The sequence below is a fragment of the Squalius cephalus genome (assembly GCF_949319135.1).
Source record: "Squalius cephalus genome assembly, chromosome: 17".
NCBI lineage: Eukaryota > Metazoa > Chordata > Actinopteri > Cypriniformes > Leuciscidae > Squalius > Squalius cephalus.
The window spans coordinates 7,145,155-7,160,196 of record NC_137138.1 but is presented as its reverse complement, the minus strand read 5'-3'; the positions used below and the strand labels follow the sequence as shown (position 1 = coordinate 7,160,196).

The 15,042-nt window shown below is 33.2% G+C and overlaps 1 protein-coding gene across 17 annotated transcripts in view; it reads right to left on the bottom strand.

Annotated features, from left to right (window-relative positions):
• fnbp1b (formin binding protein 1b) overlaps positions 1–15,042 on the bottom strand; it is a gene marked incomplete at its 3' end in the record, with an annotated part of 75,955 nt that overhangs the window by 31,329 nt on the left and 29,584 nt on the right. For 11 of the 17 annotated variants that reach the window (XM_079847949.1, XM_079847951.1, XM_079847941.1 and 8 more), the window contains exons 2-5: positions 11,201–11,316; positions 7,642–7,692; positions 7,365–7,512; positions 1,228–1,290 (exon numbers count right to left, since the gene is read on the bottom strand). In XM_079847949.1, the coding sequence (XP_079704075.1) occupies positions 1,228–1,290; positions 7,365–7,512; positions 7,642–7,692; positions 11,201–11,316 (378 nt within the window). Of the gene's footprint in view, positions 1–1,227; positions 1,291–7,364; positions 7,513–7,641; positions 7,693–11,200; positions 11,317–13,594; positions 13,844–15,042 lie in introns of those variants that run through there. The other 6 variants (XM_079847940.1, XM_079847953.1, XM_079847950.1 and 3 more) reach the window with 4 other exon arrangements.

The window sequence follows — 15,042 nt, the reverse complement described above, 5'->3', positions numbered from 1 at the left end:
ACACACACACACACACACACACGTGTTAAAACATTCATAGATCTAGATAAATGTACTTACAGATGTTCAGATGCAGAACATTCACATCTTAATTAGCACACTCACACATGTTACCCACCAAACAGATGTGTGTGTGAAGTTCTGCCGTACAATAAACCATCATCCAAAATCACATTGTTTATCCTTCATCTCTCTCTTGCACTCATTTATTTGAAGGGACAATCAACATTTGTGTCCACACTGACCATTGAATCACCCGATCACGCCAACACACACAATGAGATCATTCTTACACATTGACACACACAGGCAGTGCTCTCTTCTCTCTCACACACACACACACACACACTGAATCAACAAACACAGCCAGAAGACGGCTAACGACAACACAATCTATCTCAAACGCCACACACTCTGCAGACAGTGGGCGTACAGAGGAGAGCTGTGATATATCCTGTCTGGGTTCAGTGTGTGTGTGACGTCCCACACACACACACACACACACACACACACACACACACACACACACAATCTAGTCTGACACCCAAGTTCAGATCACTTCGCTAACAAAAAAATTACCATGGTTATCTTTTTTGGTAATACCACAGTATTCACTGATATATTTTGAAGTACAGCACGATATGTGAAGATGGAAATCATTCAGTAGCATGGTATACAGCTTAAGTTTAATTAAATAAAAATAATAATATTATAATATTTTAATTTTAAAATTCCATGTCATTTTAATATTATAATTTCATTTGTATTAAAATGTTGTATTGAAAAATGCTAAATTAAATAAATTTAATAAATACAAAAAAAATATTAATAATATATTTTAATTTATAAATTAATTATTTAATTCTATTTCAATATTTTAATAATTTAATTTGCATTTAAATATAGTATTGAATAATGGTAGTTTAATCAAATTTAAAAATTACAAGAATAAATACAACATTAGTATTATAATAGCAAGGTATACAACTTAAATAAATACAATATCAATATTATAATATTTTAATTAAAAAAAGAAGATATATATATATATACTTTTTAACTTAACTTAATATTAACTTTTTAAATATTTTAATACATTATTTTGTATTGAATAATGCAAAACAAAAGCCTTTTCACTAGTAATCCCAGACTTTTGGAGAACATTGTATATCAAAGTAACATGGTATTAAGTCTGGAATATTGATTCATTATTTTGGCTGAACTCACCGACTCCAGCTGTTTCCAACTGGCTTCGACCTGTTGCTGTGCCTTCCGTCCATCATGGAAATGCTGTGAGAGAGAAAGATGTAGAAAATGTATCACTTGTTCATCATGATTTATGAAGAGCATAATGCACATAAAAGCAAATACACATTCCCACAAGAAAATGATAATGCACACAAATAGCACTTTCATTGTTCAGGAGATTGAGAAGTTCTCAATTATGATTCAGTTCTGTATCAGTTTTGTCTCAGATATTTTCCCTAAAATTCCTGAAGAGAAATCAATATTACTTGAGTCAGTAATTGACATAAAGAAAAAGTAAAGAGGCAAAGAAAAGTGTTCTTATTGAAAAATGTTCTTATGAAAAAAATGTTATAAAGTTTAAACTTAAAAAAATTAAGTTGTACACTGAAGTACTAAAGTTTCTAAAACTGAAATAAATATAAAAACCAAATAGTAAAAAAAAATATATTAGAAATAATATTTAAAAAAGAGCTAATAAAAATGACAAGAACATAAGAAAATTCCTAAAACCAACAAATTATATAATATAATATAATAATAAAATCTCATTCAAAATATAACATACAATACTAAAATAACACTGTTCAATAAGATCAGTCTGAGAATTTGATGAGAAATGTTTGAGACACTGTTGAAAGATTATTACCGTCTTTTTTCTCAGGTAAAAAAAAAAATCTCAGCATTTTTTTTTTTGCAGGAAACTTGATCACACATCTCTATTTGCTCTCCATTTCATCTTATTACTAATAAATAATGAAAACAAGAATAACTGAAGAATACAAACAGGAGTGTTGTGTGTATGTAAGCACGTGTGTGTGTGTGTGTGTGTGTTTGCATGTGTGTGTGTGTGAGTAGCCAGGAAGCCATATTGGCGTGTTCTGTGTGTATCCTGTGCGCGTCGTCACACTCGAGGCCGTCTGTGTGTGTTTCTCTCAGCCTCAGCACTCCAGGGAAAGTGTTCGCTTGGCCAACACTCAAATATCTCTCGCACAAAGAGCTCAGTGTGCCACACAGATAAAGACCTGCTTCTCATGCAGGTCTGAGATCAGCTGAAGACGCCAACAGTCATCAGCTTAATAACAACACATGACAGCTTAAAGAAGACCAATTCATATAGTCATGTGACATATCAAATCACAAACATGTTTTGCATCCAGAGTATCTGAAAACCTTACTTCAGTAAAAGTATGGTGAAAATTAAAGTCACTAATGAGTAAAAGTCTATCTGAGAGTATCTGATTTTAACAGTACTATTTTACTCGTACTGAATGTAGGCTCAAATATGCACTAGCCCTCGTCATCTAAAAGGCCGTTTACACGTGACTGCTTTGAAATAGAAAACGTTTTATGTGCTTTGGCCGTTCATTTACACAATAACGGCGTTTTGGGAGCCTGAAAACGTAAACTTTTGAAAACGGGTTTCGAAGTGCAAGTTTTTGAAAAAGATACCATTACGAATTTGTGAAAACAGTGACTTCATGCTCATGTTTATTACGTGTTTAGTCAATAGGCACGTAGTGTTTCTTTACGAAGTGACGTCGCCAACTACTGGCCTGGCAGCAGAATACAGCGCTTCTAGATTTGTGAGGAGAGAAATCACATGTTTCTTTTCTAAAATCGAAATAAAACTGAACATCTCAATATTGCAATCAACACAACAGCCTCTTAAAACACTCAGTGAAGCTCAAATGCTCAAAAAGGGCATTAATAAACCAGATATCCTTCAAAATGTCTCTTCAATATGACGTTTAATCAATTAATATATAAAAAATGCTACTATAAATATTCCTCTTTTGTCACTTTGGATAAAAACATCTACTAAATTAATAAATGTAAAATGACATTAATAAAATTATATTTTTATTTTATTATTTATGATTTATTTTAATTACAAAAAATAACAATCCTTAGTAATTCCTGTAAAATTAATCACTACAATAACTAAAATGAATTCCCTTTAATAACTTTTAGTCTAGTCTAATGTTGAGTGTAAAACACATGAATGTCAGACGGTCAGATTAGACTCAAAGTCCTGTTTACCACACAGAGTCAGACAGCAGAAAAAATCAGCAGAGCATTAATATCAGTGTAATCGCACTACACAACACTGTCATTTACCATTTTTTGTTGAATATTTTACTGTATTTGAATAGCACAGTCTATATGGTTCCTATGACAAATGTAAAATACTTTCCAGTTTGTTAAATGTGTCAGCTACAAATCATGCGGTGTCTGACTTCCTGAAACTGTACATTTTGTGGTTCAGTGACACTTTCAAAAAACGGATCCGTTTATTTGAGAATAGTGAGAGTATTCTTGACGGATATATATAGTCCTGCTCAAAAGTTTACACACCCCTTGCAGAATCTGTGAAAATGTGAATATTTTAACAAAATAAGAGGGATAATACAGATTAATACAGAATGCATGTTATTCTTTATTTACTACTGTCTTAGTAAAAGTTCCTGTGTAAAATTTTGAGCAGCACTGTATATATTTTTTTATTTAACTAATTTTATAATTTTATTTAGAATATTCCTGAAAATATTTATGAAATTAAAATATATATATCTTTTAGATAAGTATTACTTATTAATATTATTAATAAAAAAATAAAATGTCATTAAGTAAATAAGTATAAAATAAGTATTTTACATTATATATATATATATATATATATATACATTTTATTTAGAATACCGCTGCAAAAATTCATGTCAATTAAAACTCATACAATGTAAAAAAAAAAAATATATATATATATTTATATATAATTTTATATAATATATATATTATGATTTTTTATCACAACTTTTCTTTTGTCAAATCAACTTAGATAATTAATGTGGTTCAGAAAACATATTTAGAGTTTCTTCATATTTAGAGTGTGCAAGAAACCAATCTCCGTCATTGTGTTAACTCAAATTTTTCATTTCAATGAACTCAACCTTATAAGGCAACCAGGTAACTTACTTTTTTGAGTTAAACTAACAACATATTTTTAAGTGCATTTCTGAAGTCCACAGTAAAGCCACCCTTCAGAAACTGAGGACCAAAAGACTTTAGGAAGATGTTTGGATCTGTGTATCATGAGCTGCTGTTTCTCTGTGCTGACTGAGACGTTCAGAATGACAGTGAGAAAACAAGTGAATGAATGAAAGAGTGTGAATGTGATCAGTATTCATCACTGAGAATCTTGGCTGAATAAGAAATGCAGGCATGCAGCGTGCGAATAAAACCCTATAGAAAGCATTACGGGTACAAAACCACACAGTCAGTCAATAGTGAAGGAGTCCAGTTGTGTCTAGAATAGCGATCAAGGCTTCAGAGTACGCCTTCACAAACACACATACACAAGAAGGTATATTTATCACTCTATTATGGTATTTAAAAAATGTCTTACTGTGCTTGACCTGTACTGACGTGACAATTCACATACGCAAAATGCTGCGGCCCGTTAAATTAAACTTAGAAGCGGAAATCTACACTCAAAGCCGATCTGGATTTACTATTTCATCCAACCAGAGGAAGTCAACCTGTTCTCAAAGAGGAAGTTGACCTCAAGCTGATTTACAAGATCAAGTGTCACTGTTGGAAGAAAAAGAACATAAATAACACAGAGAAAAATATGCCCTGATGAACAGATGAAAGAGACTAGACTGAACAATACTGTGCTACTTCAGAGAGGATTTGAATCATTTATGCTTCATACACACACACACACACTGAAGATAAATGCAGACTTGTTTCCATGGATCAAAAACAGAACAAAAAAAACAAAACAGAAAGCAACTGATCTATCTTGAACAATAGCAAATGCACTGACATTATAACTCTTCTATTATGCATAAAATAAAATATCAAATTAAAAAATTAATTAAAAACAGGATAAAGATAAGAAAATATATAAAATAAAAAGTAAAAATAAAAAATAAACAAAAAAACAAAATTAAACTAAAACAAAAAATAAAATAAAATATAAAATACAATTTTTAATTTTTATTAAAAACAAAATTAAAAATTAAGTTAAATTAAATTAAAAATATTAAATTAATAAAATAAATAATAAAATTAACTAAAAACACAAAATAAAAAAATAAAATATTAATTTCAGAAAAAGAACTGAGAGCACTGGCTAAATTCCCTGCAACTTCCGGGTTTCAATTTCAGATAAACCTGCTCATAAACGACACAAAACTGAGGTTGGTCACTCTGCGTGTCAGTCAGTTGTCTCTTCTTGTCTAAGAAGGCATTCCTGGCCAGAATACGACTTAATGCCGTTAGTCAAAGTCTGGCTATGCACAACCAGTCTGGCCTTTGTCATAAAATGAAGTGCTTTTGTTTCCGTTCTTCTCTTGTTCAGCTAATGACTGTCTCTGGATCAGTCTGAGGAACTGAAGCAGCACCTGTCAGGCTCTGGATTTATCACATCCCAGAATAATAACCTGAACTACTGCGCAGCTCCTACAGATGGAGCTTGTCTCAAACACACACGGTCCAGGCCCAGTGTGTGTACAGCTTCTTCAACAATGGGTTTAATGGAGATTTACAGTACCAGACCATATGCTGTCTGGATTAAATCTGAGCAAGACTGCTTTTAATTAGTTCTCCGTTGCAAAGTGCATAAACTACAAAATAAATAATTTGTACATTTATATACACATTTATATATATATACACGTATATATCTGAATCCAAAAATGGCACGTGTGTCTCAAATCGACAGAATGAACCGGTGATCAGAGGTAGACGAAAGAAACAGATAGACAGACAGACAATTAAAGAGAGTGAAAGAAGAGGTTTATAAAACAGGAGAGAAGCAGCATTCTGGGAAAACGGCCAGACAGACACCATGGAGCCCTGCTCAGAGTGTGTGTGTGAGTGCTGAATGCTGGGAAATCGGCGTTCTTCAGGTTGATACTAAAATGCCTTCATCTTATTTGATAAATGAAAGATGAACGTTGTGTTCTGACACTGTTCATGTCATTAGTTCAGCTCTGTCTGGACATAAATCATAGAGTCGACCACCACGAGAGCTCAGTGTCATTCTGTGTGTGTGTGTGTGTGTGTGTGTGTTTATGTGGAATGATGAAAACACACACAGACACACAAATGAGAGTAATTCATATACACAACCCAGACACTTTCAGTCTAAACACACAACAGCAGCTCTATTTATGGAAGTGAGGGAGACAGAGACGAGATGTGTGCTATAATTCTGACAAATATGATCTTTTAGAAGAGAAAACTCTCCTGTTATAACTTATATACTCGTAAAAATAGAGGGCAGTATATTGTTTTAAAGTCCTAAATGAAATTATCAATATTATAATTACACTTAAGTAATAATAATATACTAATGTATTAACAATATGTATATATATGTATGTATATAATTGTAAACATAAAATTTATAAAACAAATTCTAACAATTACAAAAATGCATTATATATAATATATTTTTATTTTATTTATATAATTACATATTTATACAGATACAATATATATAATAATGTAAATAAACTTTATATACATCTATATAAATCAAATTTATATATACAAATTATTAGAGTAATTTCCTTGATCATAAAGTCATATATATACACAGTATATGTGTGTGTGTGTGTGTGTACGCGCACGTGCGTGTGTGTATGCGAGTATGTATGTATGTATGTATGTATGTATGTATGTATGTATGTATGTATATATATATATACTTGATCTTTTATAACTTATATAAAATGTTGTTGTTGTTGTTTTTTTTAACGTTGTTATATTGAGTGATTAAAAGATTAAGTGCTTTAACCAAAAGATAATTTTATTACAATTTACTTTTGAAATGAATAGTTTATTGATTATTCACTTATTCAGCAAGGAAAATACCTAATAACCTTAAAAACTACTTGCAGGCAAGCTGGATGAAAAAGTGGGATATCATGAGAAACGGATGAACATTGTGTGTGTTTATATGTAGTTGAAGGTGCCGCATTATTCACATCCTTCAGAAAGTAATCCTAACAAGTTGTCTGTGTTTAATAAACTGGAATAGTAGACATGACTTTAACCAAACTGCACATTTCACAGCTGTAACTTTAACTGAGCGCTCCTTCACTCACCGATTTCCTCTCTGTTTTGACTTCCTGTGCGTATCGCGTGAGGTCAGCGATGATCTGTGACGTCATGTTCTCTGCGATGACCTCATGCTGGCCGGCGTAATCGTTCAGCTCGTTTAGCGTCGAGTAAAACGCGCGGCACCAAGTGTACCTGCGACAGGAAGTGACATCATCAATATAAGAAGCCATGAATCTATCTTGAATATTAAAATGCTGATTCAGACATCTGGTACATGTGATCCATCTGGATTTAAAATTTTGGATCAAAATTCAAACATACTTATTCTCGTCCTCCTCTTTCTTCTTAGGCTGGTATTTCTTGGACAGGTTCCTGCACAAAATTGAAGAAAAGCAAATGACTGCATATGCTTGAAATACTAACAAACTTCTCATACTAGTTCCACAAGTACTTCTATGAGGTTCACAACATTCTGGAATATTACACGATAGTGATATACTTTTTTTCTTTTTTAAATGTGGAGTATACAACCACAACATGCTGTGTGCACTACCATATCCCAAAATGCAAAGTGATCAACCTGACTTTTTATTTTCATTAAATGCACAAATGAGTAACCAAAAGTAACATAACCATTTTATTTCCAAGAAAATAACAGGAAATAATACATGTGAATGAATTAAAAACTATACATTGCAGCATAATCTAAATGTGCAGTGGCATACTACTGTTTGAAATAAATACCATGTATACTGTTTCACATACTATAAAAATACATATTCAGTGTATCCTCTGCATTATGCTAATACTCAGTCATTTTAATAGACAAGCATGTTTGAAATGTTTATAGACCAATCAGAAAGCTCAATTAAGAAAAGCGACCAATCAAAAACAATATATTAGTACTAACAGCCAATCAACAAGTTCAAATATGAACTTCAGAGAGCTTTTTGTCTTTGCCTTTGTACATGTATTTAAAGTGAATGTGAGGCTCGATGCCTGTGTGTGGAAACTGTGACACAAATGCCGTGTTTCTTTGTAGCCTTTCTCGTCACAGCCAGATGTTATTCTCTTTGTATTCTATTATCAGCATGTATACATACAGAGCGTCTGCCCGTCATCAGTGCCTCGAGGAAGGTGGGTGTGTGTGTGGGGGGGGGGGGTGTATGCATGTTTGCATGTGTGTCTGTCTGTGTGTCTGTGTCTGTGTGTGTGTGTGTGTGTGTGTGTGTTCATACTGCACCTTGCCGAAGGGTAAAATACACACACTAAAATAAACACACACTCACGCACACGCCTACAGCGAGACGCCTCTCGTCCCCCATCAGCCCTTCTGTCACTGTGTGTCTTCTGCACATATTCTACAGCTGTGTTCAGAATAACACACTAACATGCTGCTTCTGAAAGTAACATCAACCATAATTATTAACATTAATGACTATCCATATATATAGATCTATCCATCTACCTATATAGATCTATCTATATATCTATCTAGTTCTATCTATCTATCTATATAGATCTATCCATCTATATATATAGATCTATCTATATATCTATCTAGTTCTATCTATCTATCTATATAGATCTATCCATCTATCAATCTATCTAGTTCTATCCATCTATCTATATAGATCTATCTATCTATCTATCTATCTATCTATCTATCTATCTATCTATCTATCTATCTATCTATCTATCTATCTATCTCATATTCTATAATATTTGTGTGTGTGTGTATACACACATGCATGTAGTATGTTTGTCAAAACCCATAAGTGCTAGTGCATGTATATAGACAAAATTATAAGCTGTATCCCATACAACAAGTGCCATGGTATTACCATAAATGTATATAATGGGGGGGGGGGGTGATTTTAAATGAAATTTAATCATTTGTACATGATTAAAATGCATTCACTTGTTCATTTCATCGGAATGTGCCCACAGAATGCAATTCTATCACGCAGTGTATTCGAGGTTATAAGTGCAGTTCATGGCATCCAGTAACAGACTGGTGTGTGTGTGTGTGTGTGTGTGTGTGTGTGTGTGTTAGACGGCTGAACCCCTGCTGCGTCTGGGAATTAAAGGGGTTTCCCACTGTTATCTGGAGGGGGTTGATGTACAGTCAGTGTGTGTGGATGTGTGTCCTCCAGTGTCTGTGTCTATGAGCTTTAAATCCTATCACTGGAATGGGGGGTGGGGTCGAGGCGCGTGATTGGCCCGTGCAAATGTAGGTCACCAACGAGGAAAACCATGCAGACACCTTGTTACCAGGGTAACCTGCATTTTCTTCCCAAATTTAAACACACACACACACACACACACAGAAAATACAAATGTTGCCCTTTCTTCCTGTATCCTTGAGCTGTCAGCAGCAAGATCACATCTGTAATTAGTGTGTGTGTGTGTTTGTGTTTAGCTGTCTGGCCTTTATTTTCACACCAATACACTATAAAGTACAAGCAGCTGCACCTGTGTTCATTTGTATGGACACGACAGATGCTTTGCAGGGGTTACTGTGGGATTTTGGTGGTGGCCGAACCCTAAGATCTGGTGGTGATCCTGCTGCCCTAGGCGAGATCAGACTTGACCTCTGACCTATTAATCCCCAAAAAAAGTATTCCACCTAATTACCATTGTTAAAAAAACAGCTTAAACAGGTCTCCAAGCCAGATCAGACTTGTCTGTTAACTGGTTTTAAATTGGTTTTCACCAGCTTGGAAGGGCTGAGGGTCCAGATTAAACCAGCTCAAACCAGCAAACCAGCAAACCAGCTTAAAATTGAATAATCTGTCTTTTACAGCAGGAAACATATATTTACTAGAAAGCTAAATAAATACATATAAGCATGAATATATGTTGTTACGTTTATGAATGTTATTTAAAGGAGCACCATGTCCTTTTTTATGTTTTGTTACATCTGCACGATACAAACATTGGTAACACTTTAAAATAAGGTTTCATTTGTTAACAAGACCAAACAATGAACAATATATCTACATCTGCAGCATTTAATAATATTTGTTAATGTTTTCAACATTTAATAATACGTTTTTTAAATCAAAGGTTGTTTCTGTTAACATTATTGCACTGTGAACTAATGTTACAGAAATGTCCTATTCATATTTGCGTTGACTATGTTGTACTAATACTTACTAATTTTGTAGTATAATCAGTATAATATGCATTAAGAATATAACCAAATATCTAAGGTCAAATATATATATATAACTTTAATATATATATATATACATACATATATATATATATATATATATACATACATATATATATATATATATATATATATATATATATATACATACATATATATATATATATACATACATACATACATACATACATATATATATATATATATATATATATATATACATACATATATATATATATATATACATACATATATACATATATATATATATATATATATATATATATATATATATATATATATACATACATATATATATACATACATACATATATATATATATACATACATATATATATATATACATACATATATACATATATATATATATATATATATATATATATATACATACATATATACATATATATATATATATATATATATATATACATACATATGTATGTATATATATATATATATATATATATATATATATATATATATATATATATATATATATATATGTATGTATATATATATATATATATATATATGTATGTATATATATATATATATATATATGTATGTATGTATATATATATATATATATATATATATACATACATACATAAGTCTTTAGGTATAAAACTGAAAAATTTAGTACACCTAATTAATCAGCGAGGTTAATGTAATACTCACCTGATCTGTCTTGCATAGTTAAGCTCGATCTCTGACCTTTCCTTCACAAATTTGGTGTATTTTTCCACAAAGTCGATTCCCCACTGTGTGTGCTTTTCCAGGTTATCAAACTGATCCTGAGAGGCAGAGAGACAGAGAGAGAAACATGTTAAAGTTGGCACAATAACAGTGAAAACTGATGTTTCAACACCTTGAATTAGTTGTTGAAATCAAAAAATGTTCCACACCAAAAAAGGTTCACCAAAAAGGCAGAACAACACATGTTTGATGACAGCAGCCAGTGCACGGGTTCACAGGCAAAGGCATCGTTCTACGGAGGTCAACAGGAAGTGGACAGGAAGAGCCCACCCTTAACCCACTAGACATTGAGCACATGGAATTTCTACAGATGCTGCAATAACCCATGGTATGGCGTCACACTCTGCGGCATTGTTGAAGAATTTATTGTTCTTCTATTGGCCACACGTCTACAAATTCACAGGTCAGAGTTCACCAACTTGAACTTTGGAACGCAGAGAAATGCGATGCGTAAATGGGAGATACGAGGGTCTACCACTGGAGAAAGCATAACGGCTAACCTGTGTGCCTTGATAACCAATCACATTACAGCCTTGACGTCGTTGAATTTCGTTCATAGTTGTGCGACAGTTAATCAGTTTGCGGATACCATCGAAATGAATGCCGTAAACTGAATCATATCCGTCACACAAACATGTTGAAGATTAGACGATGGGCTGTCTATTCATTAAATGATACGCCGTTTTCCCACAAAAGCAGTTTATTCAGCATAGTGAAGCCTCTCCTCCATTGACATCCATTCAAAAAAAGGCCTTCCCTGCTAACCTTGCCTTTAATAGGGATAGTTCACCCAAAAATGAAGATGTTGTCATCAATGTTGTCATTTTAAGTTTCTTTCTTCTGTTGAACACAAAAGAAAATATTTTGAAGAATGTTGATGACCAGACATTTGACGGTAGCCATTGACTTCCATAGTATTTCGAATTCGCGATCACGCATTTTCTATGTCGGGAGCGGTGGTACTGAACGCAGATTTTTAAAATAAGATATTTGTCAATGACTAAATCATCCGTCATCATCCTGTCAGTCATCTCTCCTTACTCTTGTCATGTGATCAGTGAAATCACCAGTGCCATCGACTGCTGCCGCAAGCCTACTCGTGACCGCCCCTTTATACTGACATGAAAGTCAGTAGTGTGTCAAAAATAATGAACTTTTTAATGAATGTTATAATTTTTGAATTTTCACTTGATGTGCTGGAGTGATATTTCTAAAGTACTAAGTGCAAAAATAATTAGTTTACACTTTATTAGTTTTACATGGAATTGTCAAATTTCCAGGGTATAAGTAAAAACGTAAACAGACCATATTGGTCTTCATGAAACACAAGCAAAACTATTTTATGAGCAAATTATTGCACACATAAATTGTAAAATGCATAATCAGTGTAAATACAACCAAATAAAAGTTTTTCTAGCTTGGATCATCCACTGCATGTTTGGGATGTTTCTGATGGTTTCCTAACACAAAAACACAAGAAACCAGATTTATAGACTGTACGGTACAAGTTTTATTAAACAACTTAAATCTTGTGAATACATGTGCTATTTGTTTAAAAAAAAACACATTTTGTTTTTATTTGCTAACTTTTTTTTATCTAACCACAATCAGAGGCAGTGGCACATTACATCAGTAGTGTTTAAGTTAATGGGCCTGAAAGTTTTCTTCATGTCTTAGCATGCTGTGGTCATCTATAGATGATATATGATGTGGTATGAGGTATAGAGTGTGTGTCAGGTTTTAATTTGTCCTTTGCAGATGATTTCCGGTAAAACCTCTTTGCAACACACAAATACACACCACAGAAATTAGATCCAGATTACACCTCAACTAAAACTGATCACACATTTTGAGACGTGACAGGCTCAGTTTAAGAGTCTGATGCATGCTGAGTAAAATATGACAGAAAATATTTAGACTTTATATTAATGTCCTTCTAAACTATTTCAGAATCCTTTTCACATTTCTATGGAAAATAAAGGTTCCAATTAGAATCAAAACTTATTTTACAGCCTGATGTCATAAAAGAGCCTTTTTAAGAACAATGAACTTCTAATTCTTTAGAAAATCCATGTAATGAAAACCCAGAAACCAAAACACTGATTTGAAGAACCTATAATGAAATAAAGAACTCAAGAAAGCAACTTAAGAATCCTACACATCCAAAATGTGTCTTGACAACCAAACATTGCTTTGCCAAACCTAAGAACCATTCAAAAACCCATTCTCAGCGCAATAAAATCACATGATCAGAACTTCGACAGAAACTACACTAAATAAAACGCTAAAGTGGTACTGCAGTAACGCTTCAATCACCTTCGTTTGACTCCAGCATCCCCCCATTTTCTCTTCAACCATCTCGAAGTCTGCAGAATTCGGCCAGATTTCCACTCACACACTCGAGAGTATTAGAGTTAGATTCAAAAGAACATTTCACTTTCTCCTTGTGAAAGAACACACTTGTTTAATTCATGTTCGTGCAAACCGTCCACATGCATTCAGCCAGCAGACAGGATGAGCGCTCAAACCTTAGCGAGTGTGTTTGTGTGCACAGGATGTACATGTGGGTGATAAGCTGGGTTTCTGCACTCCACATAAAAAATTTGGTCGATTATTTAAAGGTATAGTTCACCAAAAATTAAACAAAGTCATTTGCTCATATCGTTCAAAACCCATTTGAATTTCTTTCATCCGAGGAGAAATTTTTCAATAATCTTTACGTAGCTCTTTCTGAAATAACAGCAGTTGAAACCAAAAAAGTATTATAAATGTACAGTTAAAGTAGTCCATACGACCTGAGCGCTATATTCCATGTTTTCTGAAGTAATGTGAGTGACGGACAAACCAAAATGTTTAAATTTTTTATCATTTTAAGGCAATTTTTTATTTTTGTGATCATTATAAATTGGATCTGCACGATTAATCGTTAAAATATCACGATCTCAATTCAAACACCCACGTGATCTCATTCTGAAATGACAATGATTCGGCTGTCTATTAAACCTCACCTGAACATTTAAATCTGCATTCACGCTACCGCTGACCCAGAGAAAGCGGTTATCATGTGCAAGTACGAAACAGCTTCACTAACAGTATCATTATTTTTGTGTTACAAACATTCAAACTATCACAGAATAGCTTTACAGCTTGGATATAAATGTTGATGTCTGCAGTAGCGATCAAAACAGAGCAAATCTTTTTGAAAGTAACTTGACACTTCAAATAACTATTGTATCAATTCCATTGAAAAAAAGTGACTTCAAATGTATGTAATTGAATTAATCATTTGATTAGTTAAGGGATTAGATAAAAAAATTCTGATTCGTCTAGTAATGAAACAAGAAGTATTTGTGAGTGAGTCATTGAATCATTCATTCATTCAGTGCGAATGCAACCAGGAAAATGGCCCTGGGGAATATTTAGTTGTCGGGGGACCGAGTTCCTATAACAACGAATGCCCCTAATGACTGAATTTTCATTTCTGGTGAGCTATTTCTTTAAGGCTATTAAAACTAGCAATGGAAGAATAGAGCTAAGAAACACACACAGTGCCAAAGTCCCCGCTCAGCATCTGGGTAATTCAAATGACCTAATACGATTAGCCAGCCTCATTTAAACACAGATCACCTCCTCTTACACAACCCAGTCTTTAGTGCACACTACAAAAGCAGCTGAAGGTTTAAAGAGAGCAAAATGAAAATCTGCTGTTTGATCGCAGATAGTCTTGTGGTTTTGATCAGTGAGACGGCGTATTATGCAATAAA